Genomic DNA, 19,799 nt, shown 5'->3' on the forward strand with positions numbered 1-19,799 from the left:
TTGGATTTTTAAGAAAACTTTTAAGGACCACTTCTGATGGATTTAAAAAAAGGATCTCCAAGGCTATAAAACTTGGATTTTTATGAAAATTTTTTAAGGACCACTTCTGATGGATTTAAAAAACGAAGAAGGATATCCAAGGTTAGAAATCTTGGATTTTTAAGAAAAAAATTATGAATTTAAAAAGGGAAAAAGGATCTCTAAGGCTAGAAAACTTGGATTTTTAAGAATATTGTTAAGGGCCACTTCTGATGGATTTAAAAAAAGGATCTCCAAGGCTTGAGAACTTAAATTTTTAAGAAAAATTTTTAAGATCATCAAAGCTAGAAAACGTCTATTTTTTTAAGAATATTTTTTCAAGGATCGTTAAGCACCTTCAAGACTAGAAAACGTTGATTTTTAAGAATACTTCTTAAAGGATCATCGAGGACCTCCAAGGCTAGAAAACGTGGATTTTTAAGAATATTTTGTTAAGAATCATTGAGGATCATCAAGACCAGAAAACGTGGGTTTTTAAGGGCCATCGAGGACCTTCAGGACTAGAAAACGTGGATTTTTAAGAAAATCTTTTCAAGTATCAACAAGGACCTTCAAGACTATGACACGTGGATTTTTATGACTATTTTTCAAGAATCATCAAGGACCTTCAAGGCTAGAAAACGTGGATGTTTATGAATATTTTTTAAAGGATAAATAAAGGTCCTCCGAAACGTGTTTTTAAGAATATTTTTTCAAGGACATCCAAGAATATTTTTTCCAGTATCATCAACGACCTTCAAGCCTAGAAAAGGTGTATTTTTTTAGAATATTTAAGTGTGGGTTTTTTTAGAATATTTTTTCAAGGACCTTCAAGGCTAGAAAATGTAGATTTTTAAGAATATTTTTTCAAGGACTTTCAAGTCTAAAAAAAGTGGATTTTTAAGAATATTTTTTAAGAACCCTCAAGTCCAAAAGAAGTGAGTTTTTTTAAGAAATTCTTTTCCGGGATTGTTAAGGACCTCCAAGGCTAGATAACATTCGACCTGTAGACAAGCGACAACCATACGTCAAAGTTCCCGATTACCTTCGAATCATCATCATCCCGAACGACAGCTTCACCACAACGCAAGCATAATTTTTCCTGGCCTTCCTCACTTCTCAAAATTCCGAGGTCACCCACGAGTCACCTTCGAATCGTCCGCTAATCACTCTTCACATCAACCACCCGAATACTAATCGTGAAAAAAACCCGATATCGCTACATCATAGTTCCCGATTGTCCACAAATCGTTCACCTTCTTGGTTACGAGTCCTCGGAAACATCAAATTCCCGATCTGAACAACTCTATTTCGAATGCTCGAACACCCCCGAAGTCCTTTCGCCATCTTATATTTCATATTCATCTAATCGTATTTCAAAACGGGTGGACTGTATTCTATTCTTATAAAACAGCCTTTTAGCCTTTTCTATAAAATCGCCGTTCTCTGCTCTGATAGTCCCTGAAAAATATCCTTTTTTATGCTCTCCGCCGTTCTATAGAGGGTATATTAGCTTTCTTTTCTTTCGAACGAATTGAGATAGGAGGCTAAAATTTAGCACATGTGTGTTTTTTCCAGTAGGCAGGTGAAGTTCGTAAATGGGTCATGTCGGTCCACGGCATTACCTCCCTTTATTCGGTTTTTTTTTATTTTTGTAAAATTTTGTACTTGTAGAACTTAATGGGTACTAAAGCCTATGTCAAAACGGTTTGCCTTTATACGGTATTTTTGGAAATTTTCCAAATGATGGAGGTTATCAAAAGTTCGGCTGGGCCTTAGATGCTTTTTACTTGTTTTCTTTAAAAAAAATTGGTACATATGTAGGCCTCCTTCTTCTCCTAAGAAGTTGTCCCTTATCAATCCATTCAAAATGTCTCAACCACCGTGTCATTAATTTACCCACTTTGCTACTAATTCAAGGAAAGATAACCCTCACCATTAAATAACCCATCTTAGCTGCTGTCAAAACAGTTTAAATTTCTTCCATGTCGATGTCAATGTTGTTGTTGTTGTTCTTGGTTATTTTCCCAACTCAAGAAAAGTGTAAATCTATAAGATACATCTAGCGCTCAGCTTGTTTTCATTTTCACACCTAAGTGATATTTCTATAATGCAGCTGACATTTTTCTAATATTTTTCTGTGGTTTCTCACACAAGATTTGAAGAGGAAGAGGAGGCAGCTAGCAATGATACGCTTGATGCAATAACGACGGCAACAACAGCAGCAAGAACAACAACAAAAATATTATTATCGCCTTAGGTAAAACAAACAACAGCCAAGGGGGGGGATCATCCAAGTAGCTTATCCATCCATCCAGCCAACCATTCATAATGATGATGATCCAGTGGATCTGTGTGACCACCACTAATGTCGCTAAACAAAACTTATGAACCGAGCGACCGACCAACCTCCCGACCGACCGAGCGATCGTCCGACTTCCAAACAACTTGGCAACCAACCTCCATTGCAATTGAGACTTGTCAACACTTTGGTTTAGTTTGGCTGGGCTTGCAATTGGATCTTGAAACCGGCAAACACAGGGAATGTTCCGCTACCTTAGCTACCTACATACGACAGCTACAACAAAAACAACAATAATTATAATGATGGCTGGTGATCATCATCCAATTGCATGGCTTGTTGGGGGTTTTCTTTATTTAAATCATATTTCCTTGTATTTTCAGAGAAGAAAAAATAAAAAAAAATAATAGCAACATGCCACGTTGTTGTTTTTGTCATTTTTTCTACTTCTTCTTCTTCTCCTCCTCCATTTTCCACATAAATGTTTTACAAAAATTACTTAATAAGTGTTAAATTACCATAAACTATTTGTATTGTCATTTGCCACTGCACCATCTCCATTTGCATCGCCATGTAGCGTCATCTCCTCCACCTCAATCACCAATCCAACCAAGCAACCACCCAGCCAGTTAGTCAGTCACTCAGCCATCTTCTCATTACCTTCAATTTGTCTTGGTTAAGGTTCTTTGGTAATGCTGATACACCTGCTGACAGTCAGCAGCTAAAGACGTAGATTTCATGCAAGAATAATGATCTAGAATTTCTGCCCCCCACCCCTCTTCTTTTTTTGAGATTTACTATTGTTTCCTGTTTTTCTATTTTTCCTCTTTCTCATTTGGATTTTTTTCTCTCTTCTTTCCAGGCCTGCAGAAACCACATAAAACCAACTGTACCTGAAGAACACTACAAAGCGGTGTGTCGAGCTTTAGTAACCGAAACCCTAGAATTGCGAATATTCCTGCAACAAGTTTTGAATAGTGGTGAGTATGGGTTTGGAAATTGCGTTTGAAGGTAGTTCATAAATTTAAAAATTTTGTTCATAAATTTAGGAACCTCGTTCATAAATTCAATGATTTTCGTTTTTGCGTGATCAAATATATATTTCAATAGCACTACAAATAAAGCCTATATTTGAAATTGAAGTTCGATAGTGTTTTTACGGGTTTGAATGAATGTAGGAATCAATTTAGGAATTTCGTTCATACATTCAATGAACTTTTTTTTTCGAAAAAGTGATTTGTATTTAAAGAAAAATATTTTTAGAGCTAAAATATGAAAACTTCGAATGTTTTCGAGTCTTGGAATGAACTTCGAAACCAATTTAATTTTTTTACGGGTTTGAATGAATGTAGGAATCAATATAGGAATTTTGTTCATAAATTCAATGAACTTCGTTTTTAGAAAAAAGAATACGAAATATTTGTAGAGCTAATGTATGAAAACTTACATAAGATAAAGCTTTCGGGTGTTTAAATGAATTTCGTAACCAATTTAATGTTTTCACGGGTTTGAATGAATGTAGGAATCAATATAGGAATTTTGTTCATAAATTCTATGAACTTCGTTATTGGATGATGTGGTAACTCTTTTAATTTAACATATTTGATGAGCTTATCTGAGAATTAAGAAGTTAAGAATTTTTTCGTTAATGTTTTGTGGCGTTTAATTGATTTTCAGAAACAACTTAGGAACATAGTTCATAAATTCGATGAACTTTTTTTTGAAAAGCAAAACCTGGAAATTTCGGATATTCCAGGAACAAGTGGTAAATATCGGTTTTTCTAATGTGTTTGCCGGCATGAATGTATTTAAGGTTTAATTTAGGAATTCAGTTCATAAATTCAATGAATTTTGTTTTTTTTTTTTCTTTTTTTTTTTTTGAAGAATTGGTAAAATTTAACAATTTACCGAATATAGGGAGGTACCGTTATTTTTAAAAAAGTCCGTGGAAAAATGTGGCGAAAATCATCAAAATATCGAATATCGGAGGGTACCGTTTAATATACGATATCGTGGACCTATATAGACATTTCTCTTCCAGGGAGTAAAGTGCTTAGAAAGAACTTCTAGTATGGATTTATAGACAATTCCATTGAAAAATCGGGAGGTACCGTTTAATGAGGGATATACGATACCGTGAAAGTGCTCGAAACGAACTCTTTTTGAGGATTTTCAGATAATACCATTAAAAATTGTGGCTACAATCATCAAAATACCGAATACCGGGGGTACCGTTATATGGGGGATATACGGTATTGTGGACCCATATAAACAATACTCTTCCAGGCGGTAAAGTACTCAGAGGAAATTTGGCTACAGTCAAAAAAATATCGAATATCGGAGTTACCGTTATATGGGGCTATGCGATATCGTGCGCCGATATATACCATATTCGAACTTGACCTGCCTGCAGACAAAGACAGATCTGTGCAACATTTTAACTTCCTATCTTTATTCGTTTTGACTCTAGCTTGATTACAACAGACTGACGGACGGTCAGGGCTAAATCGTCTTAGAATTTTACGCTGATCAAGAAGTATATACAGGGTTATATAAAAAAACTGCAACAAAGTCAAACGCCATGATATTTTATTTTTTTTTAAGTTTTATTGAATGAAAGCAAAAAATGTCGGAAATAACATCAAATTTTAGAATAAGTTCAGATTTGTTCGAATTGGTCACCTTTGGCACGAATTAAGGCCTTTAAAAGGTCAATGAAACCATCACACGCTTCCCAAATGTTGCTCTGCGGTATTTTGGCTCATTCCCGGCGAAGCGCTTGCTAGACAATAGTCCAACGGATTAGAATTCGGAGATTTTGGTGGCCATTGTGCGCTGGAAATGAAACGAGGAACCTCATTTTTTAACCGTGCTGAGTGCGATGGTGCTGAGTCCTGTTGGAATGTCCACGGTCTGCGGCCAAAATGTTTGCGTGCCCAAGGCTTTAATACACCCGCCAGAATATTTTCGCGATAACATTCGGGAGTTATATGATGCCACGGTCGATTAATAGAAGCGGAGAGCGACCATCGGCTGTTATGGTGGCCCACACCATCACCATGGCCGGCGCTTGGGTTCTGTTGGCCAACCGAAGGTGCACATTTTCAGCTGACCTCTTTGGCAAGTAAACACGATCATTTTGTTCCTTTACAAACTGCTGAACAATGAATGTTTTCTCATCGGAGAAAACTAAATTCGGCAGTTCACCACCATTTTTCGGCCACTGCGACGCGGGTTTCGATCAAGTCGCTTCTTTACTTTTCGAACCATTTCTGCTGATGTTGCTGTTTTCTTCCGTCCACTTCCTTGACATCGTAGGGCTACGCTACCAGTATCACGGTAACGAGCGATGGTACGAGACACAAAAGATTTATTCACATTTAAATGCTGGAGTGCTCTAACAATAGCCACTTGTTGTTTTCCAGCCAAATATAAAGAAATCACACTATCACGCTTGAATTCCTCCATCACGAGTAACTTTTTTTCTGGAAAATTCTCACAAAAACGGCTTTTGTACGCTTGTAAACAATATAATGAGCTATCACGGGAATCATTTTAACAGCTGTCGGACGAGTGGCTTATAAATAACAGCAGCCTGAAGTTGGTTGCAGTTTTTTCAACATCATCACCCTTTATATACTTTGTAAGGTCTAAAATTATTATGTCGATGAGTTACATACGGAATGACGAACTTAATATACCCTCCATACTATGTATGCTGGAGGGTATAAAAAGGCCTAACCCGAACTGTTGAAACGAATCTGAAAATTTTAAGGTGGTGACGAGTAAGTGGGCTTTATTGAATTGAAGTCTCGGAGCAATGGAAATCTGAATATATAATATATATCTGCAAGAAATCTCCTTAATTACGGGAATGTGGAAGAATAAATCATCAACGATGTTTTGGTCAATTTTTGCTTATTTTTTTAATTACTGCCAAACTGTTCCAAAAACTTCAGTTTAGAGCCATGACTCCAAGGATTTTAAGGTGTTGACGGGGTTAGCGGGCAATTTTGAGTTTTAGCTGCAAAGTAGCCTTGAAGCTTCCTAATTTTGAGAAAAACAATCTATTGAAAATTGAATTAAATCTTTTAAACTTCATATTTCTCAATTCGCTTTTAATTAATCCACATTTAACCATAATTCTCGGAATCTCACATACGGCCTAATATATTACCCATAATCCATAAATCTTGTTTCTCTCATTTGTTATCTTCATCTTAATCATTTAGCTGTTTCCCATATTAATTATTCGAAATTAACATAAATTCTCTTGTTCACTTATGCAGGTGCTGATAATTTACATTTAAAAGCGGATAACCAGACGTCACAGCAGGAGTTGGCCAAATTTGATTTCAACGATTGGGTAAGTAGTCGACACCGTCTTATTTTTTAAATTACAAACAGGCTTAAAACTCAAATCGTCTACAAAACGAAATTTAAAAATATATATGTATATATTATTAAACAATTTATAATATTTTGACTGAAGACACACACACATACAACCGTGTATGTATGTGTGTGTCTCCCATAAGTAAATCATAAATCAAAACGAAAAGCCTGTCTTATCCATCACCGTCATCGTCGTCGTAGTCTTCTTCATCAGTTATTCCAGACATACCCAATATGATTTACGAAGATTCAAACCTAATTTATTATGGGGCCAGGGGGGAAGGGCCTGAAATCTCCATAAGGAATCCAATTTTTATGATAGGAATTTTCTTAAAAACCACACACAAATTTAATTCACACCGCTGTAAGTCCGTGGCCAATAATTGTTATTGGTTTGATATGGCCACTGTCTGTGTGTTTGTTGTAATGATTATCACAAAATTGGCACTCCTTGTTTTGGCCCATATTTTTTACATTTTTTTTTTTTTTTGGGAAGCAGTTTTTCTTTGATGTTGTGGCCTTTTGAATTTCCTTTTCTTTTATTTTGTTGTTGATATTATTGTAAGTCATTTATTTGGTCGTTTAATTTTGTTTTTTCATTGTTATTATTGCCATTCTATATTCTACGGGCAGCAGAAGTATTGGCTTGCGTGTTTTCTGATTAAATAAATAATTTTTGTTTTTTTTTTTGTTTTGTCCCACAAAAATTTTGTGTTGTAAATTTAAAGGCAGTGATTTTTATGAGACCACACGTGTCGGTCTGATTCGAATTTTATTGCGTGTATTGCCGATGATTTATTAGCCATGAAAAAAGGGGTAATTATGATTAAAAGTTTGTAATTTTTTGGCAAAATGATATAAGGCGCAAAAGCAATCCGAGATTAAACAGGTGATGGTATTTTTTAAAAATATAGAAAAAAAATCAAGAGATGGCACTTCGACAAAATTATGTTTATAAAATCCGCAAGAAAGTCCTAATAGACCCCAAAAGACGCCAAGAGACTTAATCTTACCTAAATACTATGAATTCATTTAAAGTCGTACTTTGTGTTAATTTGTGCAAAAATCTCCAACAAAGCATTATTTTAGAAGGATGGCGTCAAAGACCAAAGTATTCCTCATCAAATTTCACTATAACTCTCTTAATAAAGGAAATCGGTATATATAATATTTATCTGTAGAAAATCGTCTTAATTACGGGGATGTGGCCAAGAAATCGTCATCGATTTTTTGATTAATTTTTGTGTATTTTCTTATTTACTGACAAACTACCCCGGAAACTTCAGTGTAGAGCAAAGACCCCAAAGAGAAAAATATTCTAAATTTAATTTGAGTATAGGCCACCGAATGGCAGATTTTATGTTACATTTGTCGGTAGAACATGGATTAATATTGGGATATATATACACAAAATTTATTCAAAGAATATTTTTGTCATTTTTGGTATACTTTCCAAATGAATGTCCAAATTGCCCGAAAACTTAATTTTAGGGCTAAAATTCTAAAGAAGAAATTATTCTACATTGAATTTTAGTATAAGTCGCCGAATAATACATTTGGATACATAAACAGAAAATTATTATAAGAATTTGCGGTCATTTAAGTATGTTTTCCAAATAAGCGTCTGAAATTCCCCCAAAACTTAATTTTTGGGCTAAGATTCCAAAGAGGAAATTATTCTGCGTTACATTTTAGTATAAGTCACGGAACAGCAGAAATCTGTATTTGCTACATATATCGGTAGAAAGTAGGTTTAAATTTTGATATATGAATAATAAATCATTCAACGATTATTTGGGCAAATTTGGTATATTTTCCAAATTAATGCCCAAATTGGTCCAAAACTTTGTTTTAGGGTTAAGATGCCAAAGAGGAAAATATTCTACATTTAATTTTAGTATAAGTCGCCAAACAACAGATTCATGAATATGTATTAGTTTATTGATAGAATGTCGGTTTATATTCGGATAAATAAACAGAAAATTATTCTAAGAATTTGCGGTCATTTAAGTATGTGTTCCAAATAAGCGTCCGAAACTCCCCCAAAACTTCATTTTTGGCCTAAGATTTCAAAGAGGAAATTATTCTGCATTAAATTTTAGTATAAGTCACGGAACAGCTGAATCCTTTATATGCAGTAATTATCGGTAGAATTTCGGTTTAAAATTTTATATATGAATTATAAATCATTCAACGATTATTTGGAGAAATTTGGTATATTTTCCAAATGAATGCCCAAAATGGCCCAAAAACGTAATTTTTGGGTTAAGATGCCAAAGAGAATATTATTATACATTAAATTTTAGTATGTCACGGAACAACAAAAACCTGTATTAGTAATATTTTATTGGTAAAACATCGGCTTAAATTTGGATATATGAAAAGAAAATTATTCAAAGAATTTGCGGTCATTTAAGTATGTTTTCCAAATAAGTGTCCGAAAATCCCCCAAAACTTCATTTTAGGGCTAAGATTTCAAAGAGAAAAATTTTCTACATTAAATTTTAGTATAAGTCACGAAACAACAGAATCCGTTATTTGCAGTAATTATCGGTAGAATGTCGGTTTTAATTTTTATATATGAATAATAAATCATTCAACGATTATTTGGGCAAATTTGGTATATTTTCCAAATTAATACCCAAATTGGCCCAAAACTTTGTTTTAGAGCTAAGATACCAAAGAGGAAAATGTTCTACATTAAATTCCAGTGTTGCTCACGTAAAAACAGAATCCTTTATATGTAATACTTTATTGGTACAATATAAATAGCTTTAAATTTGGAAATATAAACAGAAAATTATTTAAAGAATTTGCGGTAATTTTAGTATGTTTCCAAATAAATATCGAAATTCCCTCAAAACTTAATTTTAGGGCTAAGATGTCAAAGAAAAAATTTTTCTACATTAAATTTTAATATAAGTCACGGAACAGCAGAACCATGTATTTGCAATATTGATCTGTAGAAAATCGGTTTAAATTTAACTATAAAAAAACAATAAATCATTGAACGTTTTTTTGGGCAAATTCGGTATATTTTCCAAATTAATGCCCAAAGTGCCCCAAAACTTAATTTTAGGGCTAAGATTCCAAAGAGGAAATTATTCTACATAAAATTTTAGTATAAGTCACGGAACAGTAGATATCTGTATATATAATATATATCGGTTTAAATTTAATTATAAAAACAAAAAATTATTCAAAGAATTGTTCGATCATTTTAGTGTATTTTCCAAATAAGTGTCCAAAACTCCCCGAACACTTAATTTTACAGTTAAGTTTCCAAAGAAAACATTACTCTATAGACAATTTCACTATAAGTCGCCGAAGGGCCGAAAGCTGTATTCTTAAAATTTATTAATAAAATATAAGATACAATTCGAGCACTCAGTAAGGTTTTAGTGAAATATCGCCTTTAGTTTGGGGACATAAAAAATAAATTATCGATTTATAGGTCGTTTTGGTATATTTTTAAATTTGGTGTCTAAACTCCCTGAAAACTTCATTTTTGGATTGAGATTCCAAAAAAAATGTTTTCTTTATGGAATTTCACTATAAGTTACCGAACAAATGAAATCTGTATAAATAATATTTATTGGTAGAATATCGATGTAGATTTGGATATATAAACGAGAAATCATTGATATAGTTTTTTCGGGCATTTTTGGTGAAATTTCCAAATTAATGCCCAAATGGCCCCAAATCTGCATTTTTGAGTTAAGATGCCAAAGGGGAAATTATTTTACATTAAACTTTAGTATAAGAAACAACATAAATCTAAAAATAAAATAATTAACAGAAGAATATGAGTTTAAATGTGGATATATAAAAAGGAAATTATTCAAAGAATTTGTCGGTCATTTTTGTACATTTTCCAAATAAGTGTCCGAAATTCCGCGAAAACTTAACAGTAGGGTTAAGGTAACAAAGAAAACAATATTCTATGTACTATTTCAATATAAGTCGCCGAAGGGCCGAAAGCTGTATTCTTAAAATTTATTAATAAAATATTAGATACAATTCGAGTCTATTGGGTTTTTTGGTCAATTTGACACATATTCAAAGTAGGTGCCTGAAAACCCTCAAATCTTGATTTTAGCTTGACGTTATTAAGGGAAAAAATATTCTACTCTCAATTTCACTATATGTCACTGACCAACAAAAATCGGTATATATAATATGTACCAGTAAAATATCGTAAAATTTGGGGACTTCAAAAAGAAATGGTCGATTTTTAGGTAGATTTGGTATAGTTTTCAATTTGGTGCCAAAACAACCCGAAAACTTCATTTTAGGCTTGAGTTATCAAAGAGAAATGTTTTCCTTATGTAATTTCACTGTAAGTTACCGAACAAATGAAATCTGTATGTATAATATTTATCCGTAGAATATCGGTGTAGATTTGGATATATAAACAAGAAATCATTGAAATAGTTTTTTTTTGTCATTTTTGGTATACTCTCCAAAATAAGGCCCAAATTGCCCCAAATCGTCATTTTTGGGTTATGATGTCAAAGAGGAAATTATTCTATATTAAGTAAGTATAAGTCACGGAATAGCAGATATCGGTATATATAATACATATTGGTAGAATATCGGTTTAAATTTAGATATATTTACAATAAATCATTCAACGATTCTTTGGGCCATTTCGGCCCTTCACACCTCAATTTCAAAACCCCTGTCTCCATATTACAGAGATGACATGTGAAATATGTCCCACTCTTTTTCCAAAATTTTGATCTCCTTTGAAATCGAACGGTTTTGTCATGGGATTATCTCGAAGAGAAAAATTACAAAAATATGGCTTGCAGTAAAAAAAATCTGTCTATCTGGCTGTCAGTCATTTTGGTGTTTGCCTCTTTGTTTTTTGCGATTGCGTAAAGTGTTGCACACACACAACACAAACTCCAAAATCCAATACAGAATTATAATGTGCGGATTATTTGTCAACGCTCAGCATTTGGGGAGCAAAGAAAAAAATTACAATTTCTGTATAATGTGCTTGACAGCCACTCACCGACTTGGATTTAATGCGACGGCGCACCGGCGCTCCAAAAAATGTGTCATTGTGATTTCAAAAACAGAAAACATACACACGAACTCACTCAACAAAGCCTGAATGCATTTCAAATCATTTTTTATGATTTTCTGTTATGAGCTTTAAAAAAAAGGCGATATGGCAACCAAAACAAAATAATAGCTCATATGCCAGTGATTTTTCGTGACAGGTTTCTGACTTAACCCTTTAGGGGGTCACAAATGGTAAAAGGCCCCTTAAGAAGACTCCCAAAAATCCTTTCATTTTGGAGCCCTTTTTGTAGACCCCTTAAAAATATAAGTGAGGGTCGTTAAGACGTCTTGTGTGGAATGGTTTTAGTATAACTTCTCTAGATCCTCTTAGGCAATACTCTCTAAAAAAATGTCCTCTAATTTTTTTTTCGAATAGAAGACCTTCTGTGAATTAAAAGGCATCTTCAAGTCTTTCTATGGATAGAATGAATAGAAAACCTATCTGGACTTTAAATACGGATATAAGAGCCCTTAGGCTCTTTAAAAATCTTCCATGGATAGAACTGCCTAATGGGTTAATCTTAATCTTCAGCGTATTTTGTGCGGTGCATTTTGGAGCAATCACTTGGGCAATTTGGTTGGCTCGTTGGCTCTCTGGCTTCACTCGCCTGGCTTGTTTGTCAGCGGGGTGATTATGCGCTTTGTTGCATTTTACATAATTTGCAAAAAAGAAAAATATCAAAACAAACAAAAAAAATATTGTCGTAAATTTGAAATTCATTTTTGTTGCCAAAAAAAAATTAAAAATTTTGATAACTCTTGTTACACAATTGTCGAACAAGGAATTAAAACCCATCAACCGGTTATGAATTAGGTGGATAATATGGAAAATGAATTCAAAACAATTTTATTGAGAACTAGTCAATTGCTTATTAAAAAAAATGATGAAAGGATGAAAAAAATCTACACATGTCAATATTTTTGGACAATTTTCAATATTTTCCAAATTTGTGCCAGAAAACTTTCAAATCTTAATTTTATTACTGTGGTGTTAAGGGAGAAAATTTTCCTCACTCAAATTTTCCTCACTTGTTAGTCATCGAACAAAAGAAATCGGTATATATAATATTTATCAGTAAATCGGCTTAAACTTGCGGTCTTCAAAATTAAATTATTATCGATGTTTTATTCAATTTGGTATATTTTTCAAATCGGTACCAAAATCCCCGAAAATGACGGAATATGAAACCCACTATGAGTCATCAAACAAATAAAAACTGTAATTATGTTATTTATCACTCGAATATCGGTTTGGATTTGGATATATTAACAAAAAAGCGTACAACGAATTATTTGGCAATGTTGGTATACTTTTCAAATTGAACTCAAATTCCGCCAAAACGTAATTTTAGGGCTAAGATGTCAAAGAGAAAATTATTCTGTACCTAATTTCACTATAAGTCATCGAACAACAAAAATCTGTATATATAATATTTATTAGTAAAATTATGGGTTTAAATTGGAGAATATCAATAAGAAATTATCATCTCTAATTTGGGTCATTTTGGTATATTTTCTGTATTGGTGTCAAAATTTGCCGAAAACTTAATTTTAGAGCTAAAATATCAAAAAGGAAATTGTTCTACATAAAATTTTAGTGTAAGTCACCAAACAGCAGAAATCTGTATATATAACATATATATCGGGAGAATATCGGTTTAATTTGGATATATTCACAAGAAAAACATTCAAAGAATTTTTGGGTAATTTTGGTACACTTTCCAAATTGATCTCAAATTCCCCCAAAACTTAATTTTTTGGCTAAGATGTCAAAGAGAAAAATATTCTTTATTAAATTTTAGTATAAGTCACCGAAAAGAAGAAGTCTGAATGTGTAATAGTTATCGGTAGAAACCCAGTTTAAAATCGGATATATATAAACAAAAAAGCATTCAAAGAATTTTTGGGTCATTTTAGAGCACTTTCCAAATTAATCTCAAATTCCCCCAAGACTTCATTTTTGGGCTAAGGCGTCAAAGAAAAAATTATTCTCAATTGAATTTTAGTATAAGTCACCGAAAAGTAGAAGTATGTATATGCAGTATTTATCACTAGAATATCAGTTTAAAATTGGATACATCAACAAGAAATCATTCAAAGAATTTTTGGGCAGTTTTGATATACTATCTTAATTAGTGTCAAAATTGCCTCAAAACTTAATTCTAGGGTTAAGATGTCAAAGAGAAAATTATTTTAAACTTAATTTCATTATAAGTCATTCAACAACACAAATCTGTAAATATAATATTTATGAGTGAACTTAAATTGGAGAATATCAATAAGAAATTATTATCTCTAATTTGGGTCATTTTGGTATATTTTCTGTATTGGTGTCAAAATTGCGGAAAATTTCATTTTAGAGCTAAAATATCAAAAAGAAAATTATTCTAAATTGAATTTTAGTATAAGTCACCGAAAAGAAGAAGCATGTATGTGCTGTATTTATCGGCCGAAGATCAGTTTAAAATTGGATATATAAACAAGAAATTATTCAAAGAATTTTTTAGCAGTTTTGATATACTTTCTAAATTAGTGTCCAAATTCCCCCCAAAACTTAGTTTTTCGGCCAAGATGCCTAAGAGAAAATTATTCTTAATTGAATTTGAGTATAAGTCACCGAAAAGAATAAGTCTGTATCTGAAATCATTCCACCGATTTTTAGTGCAATTTTTCCAATTGAACTCAAATTCCCCCAAATCTTAATTTTTGGGTTAAGATACCAAAGAGAAAAATATTCTTCATTAAATTTGAATATAATTCATAGAACAACAGAAATCTGTAGTTATAATATTTATCAGTAAAATTAAGGGCCTAAATTGGAGGATATTAACACAAAATGGTTATTGATATTTTTGGTCATTTGCAAATATTTTTAAAATTAGAGCCCGAAACTCCTCGAAAATTTAATTTTAGGGTTGTGATGTCGAAGAGAAAAATATTCTATACTGAATTTTACTAAAAGTCACCAAATGCCTGAAATCTTCATATTTAAAATTTGTTCTTGAAATACTAGATTTATGTTAGGTATATGAATTTATTTATTTATTTTTTTTTTAAATTGGTATATTTTCGAAATTGATTCCAGGATTCCCGCAAAACTTCAATTTAGCCCAATGATGTTAAAGGAAAAAAATTTATTCACTCTATTACACAATAAGTCCGTGAACATCAGAAGTTTGTAACATTAATTTTATCAATAAAAAATCGCCAAAATTCCATCAAAAAATTATTTAAGCATCATGATGTCAAAGAGAAAATTTTTCTTAATTGAATTACACTACGAGTTGACGAACAACAAAAATCTGAATATATGACATTTAGAGCGGATATATAAATAAGAAATAATTTAATGGATATTTTTGCAATTTTTGTAAACTTTTCAAATTAGTGCCTAAAATTTAGAGTTCTAGTTTTATAGGACAACTTTGTCGTTGCCTCACAATTTCTTATCCCAAGGGTTTAGAGTTTTAGATACTCTAAAGGATCATGTGCCTTTTGGTCCCCGGTCGGTACAAATTTCCACAAAATCCTACCATTTTTGAACCTAATGCTAAATGTCATTCCTTCCTACATTGGAGTAACATGGATGTTCATTTTAGTACTTATCGTATCTATAAAGTACGAATTTCCAAAAATCCTACCTTACACCAGATGTGAACCTCATGCAAAATTTCATAGTTTTAGCTTTATCTGATCTCTCAATGACAATATTGTACCTCTTTAGCACTTTTCGTACGCTTGAGGAAGGTTTTCCAAATATCCCGCCTTATTTTTTACCATCAAGCTCACCTTACATCCTTGTTTATTATTATTGTTTATTTACATAGATAATCGAAAGAAATGTAATTCATAGAAAAAGATAAATGATTTCAAATCACTTAATTTGCTTAACGATAAGTAGTTGGCTGTGCGCGATTAGCGGAATTAAGTTTATTGCTATTCAAACAACATGCTTTTTTTGTTGTTAATTTTACATTAAAAAGTTTTCTACTAACCGACAGGCAAATGGATAAAAAAAGTGAAATTGTTTTGTATTTCACTTTTTCATTTTAATGCTCAGATAATAGGCATTTCAATTTCTATAACCAATTTAGTGGCAATGAAAAGCAAATTACATTTTCACTCACTCACTCAGTTATAATTCGAATGATGATAATAATTTCCGCCAAGTACTGCTACTATCCGAGAGAGGAAGAGAATGAGAGGAAATGACGTGCCACTAATCGTCTATTATTTGTTGCGAATTCCAACAGGGGGAGGGATAATTAATTTGTTTATGGAAAAATAATATTTTTTTTGAATTGAGGAATTTTGTAACATTCCTAGCACATTTGGACTTGGAAAACAAAGTGGAATTCAGTTCAACTTCCTGTTGAACGATTTTGACAATCATCTTCTCTTCCTCTCACCATTACCACGTCTCTCCATCTCACTTTTTCCCTTTTTAAAAATGACACAAATTTTCGTACTTTTTTAGTACTTTTGGTATACCATATTTGAAAAAATTTAAAATTTTATCTAATACAGGGTGAGATAAAAAACTGAAACAAAGTCAAACGCCATAATTTTTTACATCCTTTTTTAATTCTTTTTTTTTGAAAGAAAACAAAAAAAATCGGAAATAACATCAAATTTTAGAATAAGTTTGGATTTGTTCGAATTAGTCACCTTTGCCACGAATTATGCCCTTCAAACGGCCAATGAAACAGTCACACGATGCCCGAATGTTGCTCTGCGGTATTTTGGCCCATTCCCGGCGAAGCTCTTGCTTGAGGTGATCGACACTTTGGTATTTTTTAGTGCCAACCTTGCTTTCCAAAATACTCCAGACACAATAGTCCAACGGATTGGTATCCGGAGATTTTGGTGGTCATTGTGCGCTGGAAATGAAGCAAGGAACCTCCTCTTATAACCATTCTTGGGTGGCGCGTGCTGAGTTCTGGAATGTCCAAGGTCTGCGGCCAAAATGTTTGAGGGCTTTAATACACCCTCCAGAATATTTTCGAGATAATATTCGGCATTTATTCTGATTCCACGGTCAATTAATACGAGCTGAGAGCTACCATCGGCTGTTATGGCGGCCCACGCCATCACCATGGCCGACACTTGAGTTCTGGTGGCCAACCGAAGGTGCAGATTTTCAGCTGACCTCTTTGGCAAGTAAAAACGATCATTTTATTCATTTACAAACGGCTGGACAACGAATGTTTTCTCATCGGAGAAAACCAAATTCGGCAGTTCACCACTTTCGGCCAAGCGAAGCAACTCTTTGGCTCTTTTGAATCTATTTTCTGTTGCGGTGTAAGTTCTAGGACTTTTGGGAATTTCAATGACTTTACGCCGAGCTCATTTTTCAATATTTGCCGAATGGAATATTGCGATATGTTCAGCTCACGAGGCATTTTTCGGCCACTGCGACGCGGGTTTCGATCAAGTCGCTTCATTACTTTTCAAACCATTTCTGCCGATGTTGCTGTTTTCTTCCATCCACTTCCTTGACGTCGGGCTACGCTACCAGTAACACAGTAAAGAGCAATGGTACAAGATACAAAAGATTTATTCACCTTTAAATGCTCTAAGGATAGCCACTTGTGGTTTTCCAGCCAAATATAAAGAAATCGCACTATCACGCTTGAATTCCTCCATCACGAATAACTCTTTTTCTGGAAAATTCTCACCAAAATGCTTTAGAACGCTTGTAAACAAGATAATGAGCTGTCACTGGAATAATTTTAACAGCTGTCGGACGAATGGCTTAGAAATGACAGCTGTCTGAAGTTGACTGCAGTTTTTTCATCTAACCCTGTATTAGAAGGCTTCTTTGTTTTCTATCAACAAAAAATCTCTTGGTCTTCTTTTACAACAAAAGGTCCTTGCCTTGTGATTATAGGAGAACCACTATTGTGTCAAGAGATCTTCTCCATATAGAGGGTCTCCTTACCGACTGGAGACCCTCTTTCTAGAAAAGATCCAGCCTCATTGAAAATCTGTAATTCAAACTTCAGCTCAGAGGATCTGATTATTTTTTTAACCACGACATTTTATTCGCGGAATTAAATCTCCGAGAGCCAACTTTCCAATATACAGTGGTGGCCACAAATTTAAAACATGACATTTCATTTACATATATAAGACAATTTTTAAATCTTATTAAAAAAATAGGTCCATGTTACTTTTTTTTAAGATCCTTGTAATGTAATGAAATAAATTTCGCAATGGTTTGTTACCTCCATTTCGATAGAAATTGTTATTTACATTTTATACAGCTTAATACAAGTTTAGCCTGGCCACGAATTTAGGACATAGGCAAAATAAAAGAAAAATTAAAATTAAAAATTAAAATAAAAACTCAACTTAGTAAAGAAACTTTAGTATTTAGTTGGGAACCCTTTATTTTGGATCACAGCTGCACATCTCCTTGGTAAACTTTCAACTAATGCCATACAACGTTCCTTTGGAATCTCGTACCAAGCCTTTTGGATTTCTTCCCATAAATCATTCAAATTTTTTGGTTTTACTGCACGTACATGTCTCTCAACATCATTCCACAAGTTCTCAATTGGATTGAGGTCTGGAGATTGAGCTGGCCACTTTAGAACTTTGATATTGTTGTCACCTAAGCAACTCTTCACTAGGCGTGAAGTGTGCTTAGGGTCATTATCGTGCATAAATCTCCACATTAGAGGCATGTTTTCTTCAGCGAATGGCATCATTATGCTTGTCAATATGTTTTTGTAAATGTACTGATCCATTTTAGTGTTAATCTTGTGAATGGGTCCCACGCCATGCCAAGAAAATGCTGCCCACACCATAACATTCCCACCTCCATACTTAACCGTTTTAAGGGTATACTTTGGATGATGCTGTAGGTTTGGAGGACGCCATACGTATTGTTTTCCATCAGAACCAAATCTGCAAAACTTCGACTCGTCGGTCCAAAGTACATTTTTCCAAAACGTCATCGGTTTTTTAAGATGTTCCCTTGAAAAAGCTAGACGAGATTTAATATTCTTTTTTTGACACAAGTGGTTTACGTTGTGCTATACACCCATGTAAGTTTTTCTCATTCAGACGTCTTCGTATTGTTCTGGACGATATATTGATGCAATAATCCGATGATATTTCTTTTTTTTATTTTACCAGAACTTGTGAAAGGTTCTTTAACAACTACTTTATATATTAAGCTATCCTCCCTGGGTGTAGTTTTTCGGGCTCAAGGGCGCTGTTTGACATTTTTCGTTGTACCATGTTGCTTTATATGTTCCAGGGCGTTGTAAATTTTAGATCTTGAACATTTCAATATATTAGAAATCTCCTGAATTGTTTTCCCATCAGTTTTCATTTGATGGATTAGTTTTCGATCGGACTCCGAACTCCAAGTACCTTTTGCCATTTCTAACTAAATATGTTGATCTATTACAACATAAAATTACTAAAAACATTCTTAATTTACCAATTACCTTCAAAAAACTCTAAACAATTAATTAAAAAACAAAAACTTCTAGATGTTTTAAATTCGTGGCCAGCTTCAAAAGCACGTTTTTACAATAATATAACAAAAAAAGCAACAATATGTTAAAAATAACAACACCAAATAACGGTACTTTTTCTTAACATCACAGGGTGCACAGAAAAAATTAGAAAATGTTATTTCATATAACAGGGTTGTCAAAATTATCATAACAAAAGTCACTAGATGTCGTGTCTTAAATTCGTGGCCACTACTGTATATATATATTTTTTTTTTTTTTTTTTTTGAAATCTAGCAATCGTTTTTCCTTTATTCATAGCTTGGACGGACGGACGCATGGCCACATTCGACCATTTAAAATTCAATAAAAAAAGTGATCGGACTTCTTGTAAAATATTCAATGGAAACAGCCAGTCTGCCAGCCAGCCATCCAGTCGGCCGGCCTGACACATTACAATAATAACAACAGCTTCCGTATGGGGAATTGTAACGCAAAAGGAGCAGCTCAAGCTAAGCTGGTTAGAAAATAAATAGGAAAAG

At 33.2% G+C, this 19,799-nt stretch overlaps 1 protein-coding gene across 2 annotated transcripts in view; it reads left to right on the top strand.

Moving 5' to 3' along the window:
* The window catches only part of LOC101888548 (protein spire), a 189,690-nt gene that overhangs the window by 106,853 nt on the left and 63,038 nt on the right, over positions 1 to 19,799 (top strand). For both annotated transcript variants that reach the window (XM_059123917.1, XM_059123918.1), the window contains exons 5-6: positions 3,183 to 3,300; positions 6,610 to 6,686. In XM_059123917.1, the coding sequence (XP_058979900.1) occupies positions 3,183 to 3,300; positions 6,610 to 6,686 (195 nt within the window). The remainder of the gene's footprint in view (positions 1 to 3,182; positions 3,301 to 6,609; positions 6,687 to 19,799) is intronic.

This window comes from Musca domestica, unplaced genomic scaffold (assembly GCF_030504385.1).
Source record: "Musca domestica strain aabys unplaced genomic scaffold, Musca_domestica.polishedcontigs.V.1.1 26, whole genome shotgun sequence".
Taxonomy (NCBI): domain Eukaryota; kingdom Metazoa; phylum Arthropoda; class Insecta; order Diptera; family Muscidae; genus Musca; species Musca domestica.